We start from the raw sequence: 24,745 nt of genomic DNA on the forward strand, positions 1-24,745 counted from the left end.
GGGTGAGTGAATTAATTGATTTTGATAATATGTGCTGGGATTCCGAGAGGGTGGCTGCCACTTTTTGCGAAGAGGACTGCTTGAGAGTCCTTGACACTCCTCTGCCGTCTGTTTGGGAGGAGGACAGGAGGTTCTGGTGGCCCACCAAGTCTGGCCTATTCTCGGTTAAATCTGCTTATTGGCTTGGCAGATTAGGCAACACTCATGGGAATTGCTTCATGGTGACAATGAACATCAACTCTGACGTGATGTATGGAATTTGAATGCCCCTCCAAAGCTACGTCACTTCATTTGGAGGGCTTGTAAAGGGTCTCTTGGAGTAATGGAATTGCTACATTTTCGCCACATACAACCTTCAAGTAGATGCTCGATCTGTGACGCGGCTAGTGAGTCTATAATCCATGCCTTATTTTATTGCAAGCACGCTATGAGTATATGGTAGCAGAGCGAATTTCTGGATTTATTAAATGACGCCCCAATGTCTTCTTTTCAAGACTTGTTCTGCTGGGCTTCGAGCAAGCTTGATAAAGCACAGCTACGAACTTTCTTGTGCCTTGCGTGGGCGGGGTGGTGTTGCAGAAATAAGGCTATTTTTGGCGACACTAACGAGATCAATGGTGTGATGATTGCTGCAAGTTTCGTCAGAATGTGTGAGGATTATTGTGTGTACAATGCCAGAGTTGGAGGATGTGTGCTTGCTCCTATTTCCTTCTCACGAGCTAGCTGGATTCCGCCACAATCCCATTTTGTCAAGGTCAATATTGATGCATATGTCCCTAGCAATGGTGGTGTGTGCCTAGGTGTAGTTATAAGGGATGAATGGGGGAAAATTCTGCTGTTAGCAACGAAGAAAACATCTTGCAGATGGTCCTCTGATATGGCAGAAGCTGCGGCTGCCTGCTATGGTACCCAGCTCGCACGTAGGTTCAGCTTTACAAATGTGATACTTGAAGGTGATTCCATGATTGTGGTGCGTGCTGTTAGAGATAAGCAAGAGGGTGCAGCTCCGATTTTTCATTTCTATGAGAGTATCTATAGAATGAGTGCTGAGTTTGTTGAATTTAATTGTGTTCATGTTAGACGGGCGGGGAATACCATAGCTCACTTAGTTGCTAAAAGGGATACGGGTGCTAGTATTGAATGCATTTGTACGGATTCTATACCCCAAAGCGTTCAAACTTTGGCGGACCTTGATTTTATAAATTGATTCCCCGTGTTTGTCAAAAAAAAAAAATTAGTTCAGTTCAGTTTAATTCACTTCAATTCCGTTCAATTATTTTTAATAAATCGAAACAACCCGTAAATGTGAACAACTTAATTAAAAATGAAGAGAGTATTTAATGCCTAATGGCGTACGTAATAAGCATGGCGCAAGCCTAAAAAATTTCCTTACCTCTAATTTCAGATTTTTACAAAAAATTTATTCTTTTTAAAAATGTTCTATTCTTCAAAAAGTTATATTCTCTCTGACTTTCCAAAACATATAAAAATACAAACCAACCATTCAACAAAAAAAAAAAAAAAAAAAAAAAAAAAAAAAAAAAAAAAAAAACCAGAATTCCTAACTCTCTTTGCAAACCACAATTTCAATGGCGAAGAGAGAGGATGGAATTTCCTTCGATGGAATCATTGGAGCTATGCCGATTTTTGCCAAGGAGCTTATTGCCGGCGGTGTTGCCGGCGGCGTCGCTAAGTCTGCCGTAGCACCTCTTGAACGAATTAAGATTCTTTTTCAGGTGATTTTCCGATCCTCAATTACTTTTAATTTTATGTTTTATTTCGATAATGTAGGGGTTTTAATTGTGAATTTTGCTTGATTTGAAGTTTGTTTGAGGTTATTTTTTATTTTATGATGAAATTAGTTTGTTATTGAGTATAATTTGGATCGTATTTATGCAAGTTAGGTTTGGATTGGTACTAGGTGATTTTTTTTTTTGGTTTTTAGATGATAATAATCTTGAGGAAGATAATTAACTCGTTGAATGAAGTTCCATGGTATATGGTGAGAGCCGGGAAGCGCGAAAAGAATGTGTTTTGAAGGGATATAGTTGGAGAGTATGTTGTTCTGTGAATGAAGCTAGTCTAAATTAGGTATGGAAGATATTGAGAAGGAAGTGTAATTTGCTGATGAATTTATATGATTTTTTTATTGAAGGAGCTTAAGTTGTGTGCTACTTAAAGTCCTGATAAAATGGAAATTCATTGCTGAGAAAGATAAGGTCATGGTATAATGGTGAAGTTTTGGCTTGATTCATTATTTATGGAAAGGTTGGAAACTATTGGTTTGTTGGTTGAAGTCTAAAGTAACTTGACAAATTGTGACTGCTGACTGATTGCAGGCATGGTATTAGATGGGATGAGTATGATATTGGTGGGTGTTTTTCTAATGGTCGAGAGTCGTTAATGACTGCAAGTACGTAGTAGAATTTACTTATTAAGCTTAATAGTGTAGTGAACCAATTGTAATTATCTTTGGTTTAGAGTTATTGTACTTACCACATATCCCTAGGGGGGGTGGAGGGATACTCGTGAAATACCATTTGGGAAGGCAGTTGGTCTCTATGGTTAGAGATATATGAGAGTCTTGAGGTGCTTATTTAGCTGTCAGTAGGGTTGGCAAAAAATCAGGAAAATCCAAACTGTTATTTTAGATTTAGCATCAACTTTTTTGTTAATTTTAAATAAATCAAAATCGAAGATGAACTGAAATACGAATGATCGAATATCACTTGTACATAGGCTAAACCGCCGTTGCTTTTGTGTGTGTTTGTTCTACATTTTATTTTGTATTTTATTCCCAGTAGCACCCCCTCCATATCAAGCACCACCTTTGCAACTGTCAATCACGAATTCACCATCACCACCACAATCACCAAGATGAGTAACAACCAAACACCACAAAAACAAAAAGAATCCTTAAGTCCTCTGCCTCTACTCCCTCCCTCAACCAAGTTACACCTCTAAACCATGATTACATCCTCATTTCTGCTTCCTTTAGTAGAGAGGGAAAGAAATGCACCTAGGAGCATTGTTCAAGAGCTGACAAGGAAGAAAACATATGTAGACAGAAGCTTCTTTTATCAACACTATTTTTTTTTAAGGAAAAAGATTTGTAGGCTATACTTAGATAACAATAACCTAGAGGAAGGGTAGGCCCTTATTAGTCGTTGAATCTTCCCAAAAAGGTTGCGATTTTGAAACCTTGTTGGCTGTATACTGTATTAGAACTTAAGGCTGAGAGTGCTAATCACTTACGCTAGGAGAGTAGAATGATAGATGTGCTATTGTTCAAGAGTTTGTTACAGAAATGATAGCCGGGTAAATAAGGATATTAGTAAGGAGTTTGTTATACATCTAGAGTGAAGGAAAAGCATGTTGGAGAACGTATAAAAACTAAAAAGGTGATGGAGACTCATAGTATGGGCTTCCAGAGAACTAACCGCCAATGTCATTTTAGTAGTGGGAGAGAATTTACCTTTTGAAAGTGGTTGGTATTTGATTGATTACCTTAATTTATCGATATAATCCTAATTTAATTCACTATCTAAATTCTCTGAATTATTTTCCAATTATGTTATTCTGAGAAGAAGTAGCAGAGATGATTGTGATAGTGAAACAAAGAACAGAGGTGGTAAAGGGAAGACAAATGACAATGAGAGCGAAGGGGGCAAGGGTGCAAATGTGCAATGGTGGGGGAGAAGTGGTGTAGTTAGTATGGTGGGTGTTAAATATATGATACATATAAGTGAATCAATTTCTTATTGGAATTTAATACTTTCTTGATTTCTTTGCTTTTTTCCATTTTAAACTAAAGAGGCGTTAATGGTCTTACTTAACTTTACCAACTACTTTTTAGTTTTTTTGTTTATGAGAGTTGGCTATGTTCTTTCGACTTATTTCAAGAACTTATTACCTGCCCTTGTTATCATTAAATCGAAGAAACAAACAAAAAAACAAAAAGAAAAACCATAGATCTTGTTATTTATGTTTGCTTTTTGCTGGAATTTTGTAAGATTTAAAATTATGATTATTAGATATTTGGAATTACATTAATGCAAATCTAATAATTCAGGGTACAAGTATGGTCAAGTTCAACAAACAATTAGATAAAATTAGATCAAACCAGACTTAAAAAAAATTGGGACCAATAGTCTTAGAGTACCTTACTGATCTTACTTACTTTTAGTTGATATTGAGTGGATTCAGCTGAGTCGCAGTTATTTTATTGAAGGAGTGGGTGGTTGCACATGGCATATTGATCCTATACGATTTATTTCCTTGAAAATATTCTGTTCTTTTGCAAGTTGTAGTCATTTTAGATAACTTTTTTTTGCTATTTAATCACCTGAATTATGCAAGGCCTTAAGGGTTCCCCATGGAAGCTTTAGTCTTTCAGCTAGCTGAGGTCGGTGAAATTAGCTGAGGTTCGGTGAAGACATTTGTGGAGCCCATTCAAATATCAGATGGGTCCCTCTTTCCCACTTTCCAAAAGTAACTTCAAGGTAGTTTACGTGGAATGCATCAGTGATTTATTCGACCAATCATTATTGACTAGAGTAAAATCCTTGTGTTTTTGACTAGGTGTTGCCATGTTGGTGATCTTTGAATTCATTAGATTTTAAACTCCTCGATGAATCGGTGATGAGGGTCAATCTGAGGATGAAGATGCCTTATATACCCTTGAATGAGACATGAGCTGAGATCAACTTTTAAGTTTCTCTTAAACAATATTTGATCTTAGGCCATCTGGCATATGTATAAAGTCCGTAGAAAAAAGTTCACTGAACTCAATCACTAAAGCTTCACGAATCACGATAGCATCATAATATAAGACTTTGGTCTAATGAACCCAAAATTTTGATCAATTCGTTAGAAGAGATGGAATTCAATCTCTGAAGTCTATACATGCTATATGTAAATTCATTCTTTTTCTTCAAACTATTCTCTTGACGGCCTTAAAAATTATAATCTTTTGTCATACCTTCAAGCTTCTAAGTGACAAAGACTGGTATAACAATGAAGCCAGAAAATATAACAAAAGATTATTATTTTGCACATCTACTAATTTGAAAAGTTCACAAAGAAGCTGGAATGTATAACCAAGATCATTTTTTTATTTTGCACATCTACTAATTTGAAAAGTTAATCTACATTTGACTATAACGTATATCCCTTTTGTTGTTTTGCAGACAAGACAAGCAGAATTCAAAAGTATTGGTTTGAAAGGGTCAGTTACTAAAATAGCTAGAACAGAGGGAATACTCGGTTTCTACAGGTGGAAATTTTGATCCCAGATACATTTTACCAAGGGGGTAATATTTAGACAAACTCCAATTTTGTTTAAAATTTAAGTGAGTTAGCTGTTCGCATGAACTTTTTGGCTCTATTTGGACTGGATTTTACTTTTATGAAAAAAAACTCAAACATCAAGTTAGACTAGGATTCAAGATTTAGGATCCAAGTTTATGTTGAATTTTTCGTCTTTGCTATTAGCAATTTTCGGTTTTTGAATTTGATATTTGTTTCATTGATTATATTGTTATTATTACCTCCTTTTCATATCATTTGCAACATTTGCCAAACATGGATGTTTCATATAATTCTACCAATGTTTTCTTTTCTTTTTGAGCTGTCATTTGTTCTGTATCTCTATCTTTCTCTCTCTCTCTATTTAACCCTCAAAAACAAATTTTGCCTAGAAGCCAATATCACAAGAGTACCAAGACTCAAATCAATGCAGAAGTGGACTGTTTTTTTTTTTTTTTTTTTTTTTTTTTTTTTTGGGGGGGGGGGGGGGGGGATCTATGTAAAGGGAGAATAATATTGAAATTCAGTTTGGGTATAACTATAGTATGAAACACTTTAAATTTGGCTGACTTGACATAATCTGGGTTTAACTTGTTATTTAAAATTGAACCAATTTGGGTTGGGCATTGGAAATTTTTGTATCCCTGCATTACTGTCTCCTAACTATTTATACTGCGTGGGTTATGTTGTTGGTAACATAATTCTTATAAGGGTGTTCTTGTCAACTTTAGAGGAAATGGGGCAAGTGTTGCACGAATTGTTCCTTATGCTGCGCTGCATTACATGGCATATGAGGAGTACAGGCGATGGATAATTCTTGCTTACCCTGATGTCTGGAAAGGCCCAGTGCTTGACCTTGTTGCAGGATCTTTTGCTGGTGGAACTGCTGTTCTTTTTACATATCCCCTTGATTTAGTACGGACCAAGTTGGCTTATCAGGTAAACACATGGACAAACAGCTTATGATTCTTTCCTTAGAAAATGTTCTATTGGTGTCTTGTTTCGATCAACTTTCATCTTTCATGGAAATGTTCTAGTATTCATAAAATGTCTCATAGTGGCTGAATATAGCACAGGTTGTTGGATCTTCCAATTTAAATGTTAAAGGCCTTATCCATCATGAACAATTGTATAAAGGAATACGTGACTGCTTTTCCATGACATTTAAAGAAGCTGGTTGGAAAGGTCTTTACCGGGGAGTAGGTGTGCTGTTTACATGAAACTGTGTGTTTAACTATGTCTACATTCTATGGTCTCTTACTTACATGTTTTATTTCTTTGTCAGCACCATCACTTTATGGTATATTCCCATACGCGGGATTAAAATTTTACTTCTATGAGGAGATGAAGAGTCATGTACCTGAAGAACACAAAAAAGATATATTGGTGAAATTGACATGTGGCTCTGTAGCTGGATTATTGGGCCAAACCTTCACATATCCTCTTGATGTTGTTAGGCGCCAAATGCAGGTAGTTCAGCTCTACCTTCTAGACTTTTGATGTGATATCTATAGATATTTGTGGTTTAGATGTTATAGAACCCTAAAGGGCTGAAAAAAGGATTTATCTGACAGGTTGAGCGGATGTCTAATGCTAGTAATGCAAAGGGAACTTTACACACACTTGTCGCAATAGCTCGAGAGCAAGGTTGGAAGCATTTGTTCTCAGGGCTAAGTCTGAATTATTTGAAGGTAACCAACCAAGCTAAGGATCTCATCTAAACTTTTAATGCCTTCCAACACAAAATATGCTTTACTAAAGAGATATGTAGTTTACATGCATTGTCGTTGACTTTTGTGCTTCAGGTTGTGCCCTCGGTGGCAATTGGCTTCACTGTGTATGATTCAATGAAATTGTTCCTGCAAGTTCCCTCACGAGATGAAGCCATTATTGAAGTGGCTTCCAGTCATACAACTAACCAAACATCATCCCTGCATTCTTAAAAGGGATTCATTAAATAATAATTATACACCGATTAAGTATAGCATTGTGTAATTCAATTGTATGTAGGTATCATTATTGAGTTCAGTTGTATATAAGAACTGTCTCATTATACTACTTATTGTATCTAGTTTCACAACATTCAAGTCATATGAATGAATGTTTGGAATGAAATGATACGGATTTTTGCCCAGTGAAATTAAGATATTTCAATATAGTCTTCAAAAATTTTCCTTATTTTGGGAGTCTAATCTGGTGCAGATCTTTGCAGCATCTTTGTAGGGAGTTTGAAGTGAATAAATTCAGTTGGATTCGTCCCGTACGTAGTTCAATATGATGCTACAGAGATTGTGCCTACACTGAGAGGTTGCCAGTTTATGCCAGGTTAATCAACCACTCATCCTCTTTTATATCAATACCAGGGAGAAAAAAAAAAAAAAAAAAAAAAAAAAAAAAAAAAAAAAGCCTTCAGCTTTCATTATCGGTTTCTCTTGGTGTTCAAACCTCCATATTGACTGATTTTGATCCCTTTCTATTTGGACTTTATAATTTTCTTGCTAACTAGGCTGTATTTGGTTTAAATAGAACATTTTCAATTGAATTGTATGTATTATGAATTTATGGAAAGTAAAATGCAATGGAAATCAGATCTTCAACATCATATTCATGTGTATCTGAAGAACAATGGAGAACATCAACAGACAAAATCGAGCTCAATGGAAGCTTCAATGGAGGACATGGTCACCCCTACCCTTTGGGGTTGACCATACTCTTAATTTCACCTTTTTCATAGGGTTTTCGTTTAGATTTGGTGGCAAAGCCACCATCATCGTTAGTGGAAAGTGGTGTCAAATTTGTCGGTGAAAGATGATGTCGAAAATGTCAAAAGCAGTGGTAGTTGTGGTGTCAGTGGAAGAAGGCGGAGGAAGGAGATAACTGTATTGGAGGCTGAAGCATACGACGGAGGATGCAAGATGTTGATAACTTGAGCAACAACAATATGTTGTGTCATGTATACTGTTCAAGTTATTTACAAAATGACCATTAGTCTGAGAAAAGTTGATATTTCTTTAGATTCAAAATAATAATAAAAAATAAAAAATAAATAAAAACCTTTTCCATCCCTTTAGACTACATTTTTTCATTCAAACAAATTATGTACATATATATAAAAAAAGGAACACCAACATATACAACTATTGTCATATCACAAATATGGTCACCAGGAAAAAGATTGTTGGCACAATGGCAAGCCACAATGCTTGAAATGTCAAAATTTAGGCATTTGACAAAGAATTGTAGGTTCCCAAATGATAACCAAGCATCTTTACCATAAGTCGTCGTATTCGAGAGAAGAAAATTCATCTAAGAATTATGAGCTGAGTGAGATGTGCACCATGGAGGGAAGTGCTCCAAAGATTTTGGTTTTAGTCAGATGCATAAACAAATCAAATGTGTAGTTTATGTGAAGGGCATCACAAAATGAAAGAGATTTTTCATAATGATCTTCACAAATTTAAAGCAAGGGGGTGTAGCTACTAGCTATACTTCAAATTATTTATAGTTAGTGGGTTATTCACTAATTTGTTTCATTATTTTTAGTCAATTTTGTTTCTAGTAAGTCATTACGCATGTGTTTTTGGTAATGAGAGGTGGATTAAAGTAGTGGGACACTAACTTGGCCACTTCCTCTACATATCTAGCACCATTGTTAGCTTAGTTCTAAGATGATTTGGTTTTGTTTACAATTTATATACTAACAAGTTCTTTCCTTGTCTTTCAATGTGAACTAGTTTCTTATTCCAACATTCTCCACTATTGTAACATACGGACTTCTATGAATGTTAAAGTAGTAGTTTCGTAAATTGTTAAAAATTCATATGAAGCAACCAATTTACTCCCTTCGCCCAAAATAATCGACACGTTGCAATTCTTTTCACTATTCTTTCGAAGTATAAACATTGACTATTAGTACATCGACATGTGTGTAAAGTTTGACCGTGTCAATTATTCTAGAATGGAGAGAGGTATGATGAAACTTGAACACATGATCTTTGTATCACGTTGGCCCTCATATCAAAAGCTTAAGCTGATGTTGAAGCTCAGGATCGGTTTATATTTTCAATCATGTAGAGTATGTTTCTCCTGATCTCATATTCACATGATCACATCCCTTAGATGATTGCTAACTGAAGTCATGCTAACCGAATTCAATATGATTGAGCTAACGTTTTATTATGCTAGTGTGCATTGTGGACTGTACTTTCTTCAATCGGATTATCTTGTATACATACGTAATAATAAGGTATTGATCAAACACTTTTGCTTATCTATATATATTTATTTTGTCAAAATAAGAACAAAGGATGAAATAAGAGTCAAATTCCTCCATTTTCTAGCCATATAATTAGTTAAGCAAAGTCTAAGGTTAAGAAGTATGTATCTCAAGAGTTGCGGCTAGTTGGATTTGATGACGAGAAGTCGTTATTCATTGCATGGGTTGTCTTCAATTATTATATATTCAGATTCTTCTTTAGTGTTAGACCATGTGAAATTAGTTTTATGTTCATATTGTAGATTTGTAGATGCTTGAAAAGGGATCCATCTTACGAAATTAGTCATAATATTTTTTAGGAATCATATGCATAGGTCTTGGATTTTCACTTGGACAATAGAAAAAAATTTATAATTTCACAAGCATCAATCAAAAAAATTGTTTATTTGTAGGGGTCTCCAACTCTCTCCTAATATAGTTGTTTAGTTTTCGTTCTATCTTAAAGGTTTGTTACTTACATATTTGTATAGAAGAAGTTAAATTATGATTAATCAATTAGTAGATTGAAATATATTAGTGCAATTGTTCATAAGGTGCAAATTAACTGATGCATCCGAGTGTATAGTGATGTCGTGCTGATCATGATATAGCGATCAACATAATTTAACTTACATTTGTTATTTGATTTTGAATAATTAACTTCTACGTATTATGTTCATTTAATATATAATTTTAATATGACCCCATGTTCTTTTAATTATTGAAAAAAAAGAATTTTTTTATTAGTGTTTAACCGATTAGATATGTTCTTTGTCATTTTTTGGGTTTATGTTGATCATTTTTTTAGATCTTATGACTTAGGGCCTGTTCCGATTGACTGAACTCAGCTGAGTTGAACTGAACTGAACTGAACTGAACTCAACTGAGCTGAACTGAGCTGAACTGAACTTATTAATTAGTGATTTTTAACTACGAATTAGTGATCTTTGATTATTTATTACTATACATATGTGTATATACAAATGTACATATTAATAATAATAATAATAATAATAATAATATTATTAATTATTGATGATTATTATTATTATTTATTGATTATTATTATTAGTTTTATTATTTCAATTATTATTGTTATTATTATTATTATTATTATTATTATTTATTGATTATTATTATTATTATTATTATTATTATTATTGATTATTATTATTATTATTATTGTTATTATTATTATTATTGTTGTTGTTGTTGTTGTTGTTGTTGTTGTCGTCGTCGTCGTCGTTGTAATAAGAGCTTAAAAGAATGAAATTTGGCTTTATATCATCAGCAATATCATTAGACGTAAATTAAGAGCTGAACTGAACTGAACTGAATTTCAACGGAAGAGAACAGGCCCTTAGAGTTTATGTTCATCTTCATCCAAAAAAAAAAAAAAAGAGTTTATGTTCTTGGGTTAGCCAATATGTTATATGAATTTAGCCTTTACGTTGAATTGTGAGCATCATTGTATACACTAGTGTACAAACCAATTATATAATTGCCCTTTAATTTGCGTAAATTTATACTTCATACTCCAATCAATAATGGATGTATTGAGAATGGTGGATTGTACACATGGAGTACAATTTTATTAATTAATTTAAGATTGTACGACTAAATCACACATCGATAGATCAGTTGTAATTATTATTTAATTTAAATATCTTCACTGTTGATAACTTCTCATGTGCATCCTTTAATGTCACTTTCCCCAAATGAATATAGAAGACAATGAATATATTGAAGCTTCCAAAAATGGAACGCAGACAATTACTAAAACCGAGAGTAGTAGTATATGACAAAAGTAGTAGAAGTATGTTATTGCATTCTTATTTCTTAACCAAAATATTATAGTGAAGTTACAAATAAAAGCATCCTAGCATTGCCAACTACAACCCTTAGAGAAGGTGTACTGAATTATTCTACTTCAATGGCTTAGTGAACATAGAGTTCATATTGTTATTCGTTTTGTTTTTTGGCTTGTGATCGAGTTTCTTAGCAAGAAAGATTATTTCCAGGCGAAACACCAAGCTGCTTACAGTACTGAGTATAGTAACCAACACGAGCATTGACAGCAGGTGTGTTTCCACCACCACATTCTCCGCCATTGACAGCTCGAATGGTGGATCCGAACCCTTTGCCGGATACGATCCTAGAGTGAACATTGTTCATCCAAAACCAGAAGGCTGTCTTGAAGGCAATTACTGGATTGTTTGCAACGGTTTCTGGTGCATTGATACCGTCGAATCCGATGCTTTTACCTGCAGCTCCGTAGTTGTAGTTCCATGTGATCTGAATTGGTCCTCTGCCGTAGTATTGCTTGTTTGGGTTGCATGGCCATTGTGCACTTGATTGACAATAGGTTGATTTCGCAATCTCCTCTATGTAGCAAAAATCTACAATATAAAACAAAGTTTCATTACTAGTTTATTTATAGAGTTCAATTCGTACTAGATCTATATGCACGCAATGCAGGCTTTACATTTCAAAAAGAAATTTAAAAACACCAACCACTTTAAAACTATAACCCCTAAGTTTACATAACAGAAATATGTATGTTTTTATAACATCTTATCACACATTAAAAACAAAGTTGCTCTGACAAGAATTAGAAGATGACATTATGATAATAAGTTGTTCAAAAACTAAATATGAAGTATATATAATTAAGCAGAACAAATTTCTATTAAAACACTTACGTCCAGTTTCATGGGTGACATGAGCAAAGAAGGCGGCGACTTCACGTTTAGTATCATCGGAGGATCCGCCTTTACCGAACTGAGGATAGTTTCCAAGAGCATTCAAGAAAGCAGATCTGGTGTAGAAGCTCTTACCAGCACAGCCAGAGCCTGCTTGGTTAAGAATCCCATTAAAGAACGCGTTAGTCACCAAACTTTGTACCGAAGCACCACCACCACCTGATGGGGTAGTAGGGGTGGAAGAGTAACAAGGGCCTTGTTTGCACCCGTCGCCACAATAGGCTGCGGTGGTGCCACAATAACCATATTTGCTACAGCAAAGGCCGGAAGCACACCCACAGTTTTAAGCGGTAGTCATTGTGCATGACATACAAGCAATTGCCACGAGTATGGCGAAAATTTGTCCTAGAGAAGACATTTTAGTTGTTGAGTTTTTGAGTATGTGATGAGTTGATGACTGATGAATTAGACACTACAAAAATGGGTTTATATAGAGATCATCTAGGAAAGAAGACAAAGATAATGTATGTAGGATATCATTTTTAATATGTTCAAAATGTTGACATTTGACTTTGGACAGTCGTAATATGCGACTGATATTTTTGATCATGACTTTCATTATAATGAGCGAGTGGATAGATTTTTCAGAAAAAATAAAATAAATAAATAAATAATTGTAATGAGTGGTAGATATTACTTCTATATTATATGGATAAGGCCATTATTAGGGGATTCCGCACCAAATGTTCTAGTAGGTGATTTCGGAGTTGTGACTAGCTTTTTGACGTAATCGTTCCCTTCAACTTGTTTTTGATTTGCGATTATACTTATGTTTGTATAAAAAAAAAAAGTTTATAAATTAAAAGCTCAAGTTGTAATTTAAAGAATCTGATAAAGTACAACATGATCATGATCTTCTAGGAAGAAATTGAAAGAAAACATGGAATATTATTTCGATTTCACCAATTGCATGCATCTCCTCAAGATTAAAAAAAATATATAGATTGTGCCAACAAATATTACAAATTAAAGATATTTAGCGATAAAAAAACTCACATAAAATTACAAGGTATATATATATATATTCAAAATTTATTTTTTCAATTCTAATCGGACCTAATCAAAACTTATTTTTCTGGTCTAGTATTGAAATAAGCTGATTGAAATAAACAAACGGCCTTATAGTGAGTAGACCTGATTATTAGAGAAGGTAGTTTAATGATAATAGGGTTAGAGCCAAACTTATAGGACCTTTAATGGATAGAGTTTTAATTAATGAATATTGCCCTTATTAGGCAAAAAGACTTGCGTGGACCTGATCCACAATAATATATTATTGTGGACCCGAGGTCTATACACACGCAACTGACTTTATATTTAACATAGTGACCATTATTTTTAACATAGTAACCTTATTTTTAACCTAGTAACCTTTATTATTTTTTTTTTTTTGAAATAATAGTAACCTTTATTAAAACTACTACAACGTTTAATAATATTTTGAACTTGAAATACGATGCTATTACCCTAATTTTAACATAGTGGCATTTATTGTTCATATTGATCAGTATATAAAATATTTCATTACAAAAATAACCACTTAGGCCTATATATTACCAAAATGATTTTTATTTCAATATAATGACCTTTTTTAATTATAGTGACCCTTTTTTTTATTAATAAAACAACCATACTTTCTCTAATGTTATTGATCCATAATAAATTAGTGTGAACCAGGTCCATTTAAGAATTTGTACTTATTAGGTAGGGTTAATGTAGGGCTAAAATGTTTGTCCAATTCAATAAATTAGGGAAACAAATAATGTAAAAAAAAAATTGCATACATATTTTCGTATTCGTATGTTTTTAATTATGACTTTGTCCAATATTTATTTTAATTGATAGTTTGTTGGCTTGCTCATTATCGATCCGCATTGGCCTGACTGGCTATTGCAAAATATGTCACAAATCATCTTATTTATGACTTTGTCCAATATTTATTAATTATTATTATTATTATTATTATGCGAGATAACACCTAAAGCCAGTTTCAGTTTCAGGTAGTGCCTTAGTTTCCTGGCGTTGACCCATCACACGTGAGACTCCCGTGCTCAAATTAAAACCCTCCCGTTATATTTCCCCCTATTTTTCCTCCAATTGAACTTGTTTTCTCCTCTCAACCCTCATTAACTTTGCTCTATCTTCCTCACCATTACTACTCGGCAATGAACGACTGCCATGGAAGAAATGAATTCAATGCTCCAATTTGTGGGTTAATTTAGGGCCAAGTAAAAGAGTAGGTTTTAGTTTTTCTCTCTCGTCTAATTTCTAACTCAATTTCTACTTTTGTACTTAGCTAAATTTGTCTATCATTTTCTACCATAGGTAAAAAAGGAAGGTTGTTACAATGAGAACGAGGGACGGGCATAGATATCAATTGGAATACCACAATAATACTTTTGGCCCCCTTAAAATTACTGCCATCCTCATCACAGGACATAAATATCGATTGAAATACCGCAATAGTACTTTTGGTCAAAACGATGACTCGAAACCAACTTAAGGTGTTATCTCGCAAAAATAATCTGGTTTTAGGCGTGTTTTTGAAATTAAAAAAAAAATTATAAGGTGATTTTTCACAACAAAAATTGTTAGAAAAGATGGGTTCTCACAAATTTTCCTAAAATATTGTATGATTTATTTATAGTAATGATATGCATTACACAATTTGTCATTTGGGCCACAAAGTTTATCCCAAATTCAATCATCAACATCGGGAATTACCCATGCCCAAAATAGTAGTTAAATTAGAAATAATAATCTCAACTTTGATAAATTTTGTTAGAATAATCCCAATTTTGGATTTTTCTGAAATAATACGAACTTTGTGGGTTTCTCTTTTTCTTCAATCCCAAAAACTGGTGATCAGTTGAATTGGTTAATTTTTTGTTTTTTTTTAATTAAAGTGACACGTGTCATAAGTGAATTGGCTAAAACAATATATAAACAAAAAAAAAACCCCAAAATCCCAGCCACCAGCCAACCCCAAAAACCACTGGCCTAATCCCAAAAACCACCGATCAAACCCTAAACGGCGACACTAATTCCCCTCCCCTGTGCCGGTTTCCCCTCCCCACTCGCCAGTTCTTCTTTTCCCCCCAATCTCCTCCACTCGAAAATTGCCACTTAAAACCATATCTTCCACTCCCGAAAACCCCAAAATCTCATCCTCACCATCGAAAACCCTAACCGCTTAGGGTTTCGGGGTGGTTGGAGGAACGATTTGGGGTTTTTGGCAGTGGGGAGGGGTTTCATTGGTGGATTTGAAGTTTCGGGGTGTTTCGTGGAGATGGGCGGTGTTTTCGGAGATGGAGGAAGGCAGCGACGCGGCGGAGGTTGTTTCGCGAGTCTCCCCGGCGAGAAAGGGGCGGTAGGCTGGGTAATTGGGTGGTTGTTAGGGTGATCCGGTGGGGGAAGGGGAGGCTCACTGGTGGTTTAGTGATTTTTTTGTTTTTTATTATTTAAATAATTTTTTTTGAACCAATCAGGGCTTGACACGTGTCAAGTGACCTGATATAGTAGGTCATTGACTTTTGTTGACCGGTTAGGGATTGAAGAAAAAGAAGAACCCTAAAGTTCAAATTATTATAATTTAAAGTTGGGATTATTTTAGTAAAATTCATCAAAGTTAGGATTATTATTTCTAATTTTTCTTTTTAAATATTAATTTTTCTATTATTTGAACTTAAGCGTAAAGAAAAAACATTATGGTCAAAACGACAAATTAGTACATAAGCTAGTTGAATAAGATATAAAAAAAATAACAGAGGAAACATTAGAAAAACAGAAATTAGAGGACAGTAACAATCTACGGAGACGGAGTATATACTTTTATTTCATATTATAAGCTTGCTCATTATTGTATGAATTTGAAGCAGGTGTCCTTTTATTTTGCATGAATTACAATATAATAGTTGGTTAGTAGCATAGAGTAGCAACCAACACCCTTCTTACTATATTACATACTGATGTACTTAGCAACTGAGATTGTTCCCAGGAGAAACACCAAATTGATTACAATACTGTCTATAGTACTGAATCCGAGAATTGACAGCACCTGTATTACCACCATTACATTCGATGCTATTGATAGCTCGTATGGTAGAACCGAACCCTCGGCTGGAGGTGGAGTGGACGTTGTTCATCCAAAACCATAAGGCTGTTTTAAAAGCAGTAACAGGATTGTTAGCAACTGTTTCTGGTGCATTGATACCGTCGAATCCGATGCTTCTACCGGCTGCTCCATAGTTGTAGTTCCATGTGAGTTGAAGGGGCCCTCTGCCATAGTATTGCTTGCTTGGATTGCACGGCCATGTTGTGGTTGCGTTACAATAGGTTGATTTCGCTATCTCCTCTATGTAGCAAAAACCTACAAAATAAAACAAAGTTTCATTACTAGGTTCATATAAATCCACATTATTAGGAAGTGTAAGGCCTTAATATCAAGAGAAGGTTGGGAAGTAACTGTTGGTCATTGCTATAGGGAATCGAATAGGGTGGCTGATTGGCTGGCCAATTTCGGTGTATCCCTCAACCAAAAGTTGATGATTTTCGAGGCGGTCCCGATAGACCTTTGTGCTGTTTAATTGGAGGACTTGGCCATTTGGGTGGAAGGGCGATTCCAAGGAGCATCCCTCGGCGTGATGAAGCTTAGACTCGCTTGCTAGTGTTTTATTTTTCTGTTTTTTGTTCTGTTTTGTTTATTGCTTTCTGCTCTTTTATTTTTCTAGTTTAAGGTTTTTCTTTGTTTTGGGGTTTGCCCCTCGACTTCACCAAAATAAATAAAAAATAAAAAAAATAACACCATATGTAGGATGATTTTATAGCTGTCATTTGAACCATATTTTTTTAAAAATGAACAATTCAGATTTTATGATTTTTGAATTTTGGTAAGTGTTAATACTAATTAAAAATCAATTGAATTATTTCCAGGAATCAACAAAACTGAATTTCATAAATTAAATCAACAAAACTGAATTTCATAAATTAATTTGAAAAAAATTAATTAGATCAATTGATTTTCTAAAATTTAAAATGAATTCCAAAAATAAGAAAAATTAATTTTACCATTAAAAAATGGTTCAAAAATAATTAATCACAAATGTTTATTTTAAAAAATTGTGGTAGTTATTTTTCAAACGATGTATTTTCACAGGGTTATGGTTAAGATTTTTAAAATATATAATCACCAACCATTTTGAAACAGTAATTAAAATAGGAAAATTTTTTTTCTAATAATAGTCGTTTAAAATATGACTACCATAGTAATTTAATACAAATATATGACAATATGATCAGTTCATATTTTCATGTTATAATATGGAGACAATTAGTCTTTTAATATCAACAATGTAAATATAATTTTTTTAAACTTTTAATCCAACATAAAAAATACTTTGCAAAAAATTTCAAAATTAAAACTAAAATTACATAAATGAACCTAAAAATTGGATAAATAAAAAAAATGTTGATATATATGCTATTTTATACCAAAAACTAAAGAAATACAATTTATTACTTCAAGAAAAATAAGTCATTCATGAACAACATAATGATTAAAACATTATGGTATCCATATTTTAATCGACACTGTAAAATTTTCATCAATAACATTAGAATTTTTTAGGCTTTTTTTTTTTTTTTGCTTGATTTATCAATATCTCACCCCCTAAGTTTATATTGTACTCGTAGTTATGAAAAAATACATTTTCATATTATCTTATCTTACATGCCAAGAATTAGAGGAAACATTATGATACTATGTTCAATCTAGTAATAACAACTAAATATAAAGGGGAAATTCTCTGTTTCTCATGAGAGCATTTTCGTAAATAAATCAACAACATTTTCATTATTGTGGGCTCCACAATTGAATAAAGTTGAATAAAGTTATTGGTTTATTTATGAAAATGGCATGCACCTGAGAAACTGGGGCATCCTCAATATAAAGTATATTTAAGCATGAAGAACAAGTTTCTAATAACACTTACTTCCAGTTTCATGGGTGACATGAGCAAAGAAGGCGGCGACTTCACGCTTAGTATCATCGGAGGATCCACCTTTGCCGAACTGAGCATAGTTTCCGAGAGCATTCAAGAAAGCAGATCTGGTGTAGAACCTCTTACCAGCACAGCTAGAGCCTGCTTGGTTAATAATCCCATTAAAGAACGCGTCTGTCACCAAACTTTGTACCGAAACAGCACCACTGCCCGTTGAAGAGTAACAAGGGCCTTGTTTGCACCCCTTACCACAGTAGGCATCGCCGTTGCCACAATAACCATATTGGCTACAGCAAACGCCGGAAGCACACCCACAGTTTTGAGCTGCAACCATTGTACATGACATACAAGCCATTGCCACGAGTATGGCGAAAATTTGTCCTAGAGAAGACATTTTACTTGTTGAGTTTTTGAGTATGTGATGACTGATGATGAGTTAGACATTGCAAAAATGGGTTTATATAGGGATCAACTAGGAAAGAAGACTAAGTAAACGCCGTATGTAAGATGTGTTTTTTACATGTACAAGTTGATGACATTTAATTTGAGTTTGGACAGCCGCCATATCATGCCAATGATATTTTTGACTTGTTCATGTAATGAGTGATAGATTTTTTAAGAAAAAACTATGTATGGAGTGATAGATTTTTCAAGAAAAAAAAATGTATTAGTGATAGTCTGATAGATATAATGTTTCATAAATAAGGCCATTACTAGGGGATTCCCCACCAAATGTTCTAGTATGTGATTTCAAAATTGTGACTTAAATATTTGACGTATGTTCTCTTCAATTTTTTTTTTATTTTTTTTCTTTAATTATTATATTAATGTTTGTATAAAAAAGTTTATAATTGTCAAATTGTAACGAATGTTATACAGCACCACTATAATGATCGTCTAGGAGGAAATTGAAAGTAAATATGGAACATTATTCCCTTTTTCTCCAAATAAAAGTTCGATTTAAGTGATTTCACCACTTGCATCTTCTCATAATAAAAATTAAAAATAAGGTTATAACAAAATGTGGGCATAGGTCGTGCCATGTGGTCTCCCCATGTTGTGCTAGCACTTCTCTTGTTCAAAACAGGCTAAGAAATAGTTGTGTCAATATGTTGTGTCATGCCAGACTTGTACCAATCTTTTGTAAACAAAGCCCATTGCAGAATTCAAACTATGTCAATATATCATATCAAGGTTAAACCCAGTGTTGGGACCAAGGGGGGCTGGGCCATGGCCTCCCCCTTAGTATTGATTATATATTAATGAGTGATAGATTTTTCAAGAAAAAACTATGTAACGAGTGATAGATTTTTCAAGAAAAAACTATGTAACGAGTGATAGATATAATGTTTCATAAATAAGGCCATTACTAGGGGATTCCCCACCAAATGTTCTAGTATGTGATTTCAAAATTGTCTTTAATATTTGATGTATGTTGTCTTCAATTTGTTTTGATATTGATTATAATAATGTTTGTATAAGAAAGTTTATCAAAGTTTATAAAGGTCAAATTGTAACGAAGGTAATAAAGCACCAACATATGATCTTCTAGGAGGAAATTGAAAGTAAATATGGAACATTATTCCCTTTGTCTTCAAATAAAAGTTAAATTATTTCACTACTTGCATCTCCTCAAAATAAAGAAATGGGAGAATTGAAAATAAAATTATAATAAAAGATGCGCATAGGTCATGCCATGTAGTCTCATCATGTCGTGCTAGCACGTCTCTTGTTCAAACAGAGTGTACCTAAAACAGGCTAAGAAATAGTTAGTTGTGTCAATATGTTGTGTCATGTCAGACTTGTACCAATCTTTTATAAACAAAGCCCATTGTAGAAATCAAACTATGTCAATGCATGATATCTAGGTTCAACCATTCAACTCCATGGAATGCACTGATATATATAAATGGTAATTAAAAGTTGTAAAAACAACAATTAATTAAGTCTTAAAAATTATGGTACTATATATATATATATATATATATATATATATATATATATATATATATATATATATATATATATATATATATATATATATAATTGAGAAAAGTTGTTTCTTTTTGTTTGTTCTACTATCTCTATTTCATAATATAGTGCAAACAAATAAGTTTGCACATATTCTTAGGTAAATTTGTTTGTAAGAGTTAAATGAGGAGTGTAGACCCTCTTCAATAGTGAGACTCAATTGAGTAATTTTAGGAGAGAGAAAGTATTATACCCATAAGTTGGTATCTAAACTTAGTAACTCTAATATATTTTGTAATTTATTTAAGTTTTACCTTTCTTTTAATATTTTTTAATCTTATAATATTTGATATTAAAAAAGAAATGGATTTGGTGGGCCATAAATTGAAAGTAACATTTGTATATTTTTATAGAGTCTCACCATTGGGAAATTAGACTTCACATGAATTGCTAAATTGAGAAGTGTGTATGGTATCACCGTTGGAGGTAAAAAAAAAAAAAAAAAAAAAAAAAAAAAAAAAAAAAAAAACTCATTTTCTATTTCAATACTCAAATTTGAGTCACGCCATTGGAGATGACCAGGGTTAAATGAGGAGAGAAATTTAGAGATGCATGTGATGGTGAGAGAGATAGAGAGAAATGACAACTTAAAAAGGAAAGGAATCATCTGATGCACATAATGTATGAGTAGTCATTATTTTTAGGGTGTGTTTAATTTACCTGATTTTTACTTATCTGGACTTATTAAACCTTATTTTACTTGTGTTATAAAAAAAATAGGGAAATTATCAATGTACACCCGAGTTTTTGACTTTTCTCAATGGTACCATTACTATTTTTTTATTATCAACGGTACACCCAAGGTTCCAACTTATTAACTAGTGTGATTAGGTTGTTAATGAAACGTTAATAACATTCTAATTATACAGATTTAGGTCATTAAATGCATAAAATGTCTAAAATACCCCCTTTTAAAAAAAAAAAAAAAAAACCTCACATATCCTCCTGCCATAATTAACCCCTTCCCCTGGTATTTATGTTGATTGGACTTCCCATCTTCTGCATTCACCTCTGTTTCAATCATCTCTCTTGCGTCTGAATTAAAGAAGAAGAAAGTTAGGGTGTTTTGCGCAAGAAATCTTTCAATTACAGCCGGAGAAAAGGGGGATAAGTGTGGATCATCAGGTATGTATCACTTCCACTGTTAAATAAACGCAAAAAGGTTGTATGTTGTTCTGTTTCGAGTTATATAATGAGTAATTGTTTTACATATTTGCGAAATTCTGTGAATTTCATGATTATGTGGATTATGTTCAACTATTTTGATTATCTTGCAATGTTTAGTGCAATTATGTGCATGAATTATGCAATTTGGTTTAATTTTAGGTAGGATCATGGGATTTATGTTTAATTTTGGTATAATTATGTGAATTGGTTGAATTGTGGTATGGATTATTGATATGTTCATTTTATATAGTATTTTACCCCCATCCCTTGGTCATAATTGGTAGTGTTTTGGCTCTTTAGAGCCACTTTTATTACTAATTTGTGTTTTCTAGTGTTTTCATAGTTTTGGTTGAGTTTTGTAGGGATTTGCACTTTTGAAGCATTTTCCCGAGATTTTATGAAGTGAATACGAGCATTTGAGGAGCACGACCAGTTTTCGTAGCCCAGGGTCGGTTAGAGTCATCAAACCGGTAATAAGGGCTCAACATATATGATACCAAGGCATTTGGACCAAGTATTCAAGACCCGAAGAGGAAATCCGGATTGAGCTGAAGGATCGGAGCCCAATCAAGAGTCCAAGATAGCCCAAGAGCTTCGCCCGGCCAAAAATGGCTCTGCCCGAAGGCGCGCCCGACCGGGCGGGGCGAAAGAAGAATGAAGCAGCCCTTCGCCCAATCTCGCGCCCGGTGGGGCACGAGAGACGCACTTGATGGAAAAAGGCGGGCCCGATCGGGCGCGTGTTTTGGGGAGCATGTTTCCGGCAATTTTTACTTAGTTTCCAAATAGGATTATTTTAGGAGCTTAATATAAATACATTTTAGAGTTATTAGTTTAGGTTCTCTTCTCTAAGACTTTCTCCCTCTACTTGTTATTATTATTTTCTCTCTTTACAACTCCATACTTTGTTTTTGATTCGACTCTTTATTTTACGTTAATTTCGGTAACGATTTCTTCTCTATTAATTTCAGTAATTCTATTTCTTTTATTCACCATGTCTTCCTTAATTGCTTTGTTTAGTTTAGATTTAATTATGCGTGAGTAGTTTTCTTTCCAGGGTTTATGGGGATCCTTAAATAATATGAAAGGGTAATTTATCGTCGTTGATTGTCAATGCTTGATTAATTTCCTATTAATTGATTTAATGCTATGCAACTAGACTTGCGCAGGTCTATTATGTATGAGTTTAGCAACATTAATTCGATATTCGAGAGATGAGAATTGATATTTAGGCTTAGTTTCAATAGGCAGGTTAATTTATAAATGGTTAAGTCGAGATTCGAGAGATGAGATTTAATACCAGTAGATTAATTCTGTGATTGTAATACGTAGCGAAAGCCCTTTATGATATGGTTAATTGATGCGTTGATGATTGGTTATTATATTTTACCTTGGAATGTTATTTATTGGTGAACCCATGTCCTAGGTCCTTTATTCATCGATTTCTCTTTACCCTTGATCTTCTTAGTTTAGTTTCCCTTCCATAATATATTATTTTGTTACTTAAAAATTTAGATTATAATAATAAATTAGGAATAGAAAGACCAATCTCTCTGTGGACTTGACCCTACTTCCCTATCTGCATTAGTTAGAGGATTTAGGAATTACTTTTGATTGGGAGATACGACTTTAGCCTGTCAAAATTTTGCGCCGTTGCCGGGGAAACAGTTTTATTTTTATTTCTGATTGTTTTCAGTAGTGTAGACACCCATTTGTGTCTCCCTAAAACCAAACTCGGTGATGAGTACCTTTCACGTCGAATCATAATCGAATGAAGTGAAAGTGTGGAAAGTCTAGTGTTGCGGTTAGTTTTTAACTCTTTTCTTTCTCTCTGTTTTTGAAAACCTATTTTAAGAAAACAGCCAATCTTGTTTGGGTTGGTCCATAGCAAGGGTCCAATAATAGAATAGCTGGATGGGGCTTGAAAAGAGTTTTCCAACAATATATTATAAGCCCAATTCCGATGAATAATGAGGAAGTTATGGTTAAATTACTAAACTGGCCCGGTTTGATATTTATGTGCGGCCCAATGATCTAGAGGAGGGCCTAATATTGATTTATCATTCCTAATGCAATTAGAATTGATTTTAGTCTTCTATATTCTTCTAGAAGGTTCTTTTCATTCCTAATTTAATTAGCATTGATAAATTGACTTTGGTTGACTTTTTAGAGTTATAATCAGAATAAAAGAAGTGTTTTTAAGGAAAATACGATTTTTCCCTTCTGTATGGCTAAATTTTATCAAAATTAAGAAAATGCGTGAAATTGATTTCTAGCGCCTGACGACAGGAATAGCGCCTGGCGCTAATACTTGGCATCTAGCGCTAGCCTTAGCGTCTGGCGCTAATGTCTAGCGTCTGGCGCTAAGTCGTTTTATTCTCTTCGAAACTCTGGTTCGTTTTTCTATCCATCCGGCTGATTTTGTCTATAAATAGCCTCCTAAAACCTCCGTTTTCCATCATCAAATATCATCGACAACTATTAATTTTCTTATTCTCTCTAGTTTTCAAGAATCTCTTGATTTTTCTCTCTCTCTAGCTTTTTGCATACAAAATTCCGCATTCACAAGATCTAGAAACACCTAACCAAGTTGGAAGTTGCCTTCGCCCTAGACGTGAAAGGTTTTAATTTCTAAGGGTTTGGTCCCAAATCTTTATTTCAATTATTTAATTTATTTGTTTGATTTTATATTTTCCTTGAAGTTACTAACGCGTGTATTTTGTTATTAGAAATAGATACGAGGCATCCAAGTAAGTGCTTTAATTGATTTATTGATATTATGATATAGAAATCATGTCTAGGTTGTTATTATGATTTCTAATGTCATGTTAGGATGCTTGATGTTTTGAATGACAAAAATGATTCCCAGTATCATGTTTAGGGTAGTAGCTATAATTTCTAATATCAATTATGATTATTATGATGCTTCCTATTCTCTTCCTAATATTCATGTTAGTATCATGTTAGGGCTAAAGCTTTAATTTTTATATGTTTAGTGACATGTTAGGGTTTGTTATTAATCTTGTTAATATCATGCCTAGGATCTTGCTATTAATTTTATGCTTTAACATGATTTATGCTTATGATTGTTATTATGATTTATTATTATTATGTTGCTTGATATTTATTGTTATTGCTTGATCACGCCTTTTATGCATGTTTAAAGGGAATTTGTACTTGTAATCACGCTTAATAAGATAATTAATAATCTTTTTTAGGGTTAATAT

At 33.6% G+C, this 24,745-nt stretch overlaps 3 protein-coding genes, 1 long non-coding RNA gene and 1 pseudogene across 5 annotated transcripts; 3 read left to right on the forward strand and 2 right to left on the reverse strand.

Moving 5' to 3' along the window:
* Positions 1–478: 478 nt before the first annotated feature.
* Positions 479–1,207, forward strand: LOC110716687. The gene has a single exon (XM_021895331.1). The coding sequence runs from the start codon at positions 479–481 to the stop codon at positions 1,205–1,207; it is 729 nt and encodes a 242-aa protein (XP_021751023.1).
* A 305-nt stretch (positions 1,208–1,512) lies between these two features.
* LOC110716579 (mitochondrial carrier protein CoAc2-like) lies at positions 1,513–7,712 on the forward strand. 2 transcript variants are annotated; one of them, XM_021895206.1, is made up of 8 exons: positions 1,642–1,736; positions 4,360–4,502; positions 5,190–5,275; positions 6,039–6,246; positions 6,384–6,510; positions 6,593–6,777; positions 6,882–6,998; positions 7,113–7,712. In XM_021895206.1, the coding sequence occupies exons 2-8, from the start codon at positions 4,464–4,466 to the stop codon at positions 7,248–7,250; spliced, it is 900 nt and encodes a 299-aa protein (XP_021750898.1). In that variant the 5' UTR covers positions 1,642–1,736; positions 4,360–4,463; the 3' UTR covers positions 7,251–7,712. The 2 variants fall into 2 exon arrangements, with proteins under 2 accessions (XP_021750897.1, XP_021750898.1); XM_021895205.1 differs by lacking the exon at positions 4,360–4,502 and having other exon boundaries at positions 1,513–1,736.
* A 3,647-nt stretch (positions 7,713–11,359) lies between these two features.
* Positions 11,360–12,733, reverse strand: LOC110716577 (annotated as a pseudogene).
* A 3,386-nt stretch (positions 12,734–16,119) lies between these two features.
* LOC110716578 (endochitinase EP3-like) lies at positions 16,120–18,773 on the reverse strand. The gene is made up of 2 exons (XM_021895203.1): positions 18,315–18,773; positions 16,120–16,693 (listed from the first exon to the last, which is right to left on the reverse strand). The coding sequence occupies exons 1-2, from the start codon at positions 18,715–18,717 to the stop codon at positions 16,299–16,301; spliced, it is 798 nt and encodes a 265-aa protein (XP_021750895.1). The 5' UTR covers positions 18,718–18,773; the 3' UTR covers positions 16,120–16,298.
* Positions 18,774–21,356: 2,583 nt separating this feature from the next.
* Positions 21,357–22,506, forward strand: LOC110716710. The gene is made up of 2 exons (XR_002510564.1): positions 21,357–21,479; positions 21,884–22,506. It is a non-coding gene; the product is annotated as an uncharacterized LOC110716710 (long non-coding RNA).
* The last annotated feature ends 2,239 nt before the right edge of the window (positions 22,507–24,745 follow it).

The sequence above is a fragment of the Chenopodium quinoa genome, unplaced genomic scaffold (assembly GCF_001683475.1).
Source record: "Chenopodium quinoa cultivar QQ74 unplaced genomic scaffold, ASM168347v1, whole genome shotgun sequence".
NCBI lineage: Eukaryota > Viridiplantae > Streptophyta > Magnoliopsida > Caryophyllales > Amaranthaceae > Chenopodium > Chenopodium quinoa.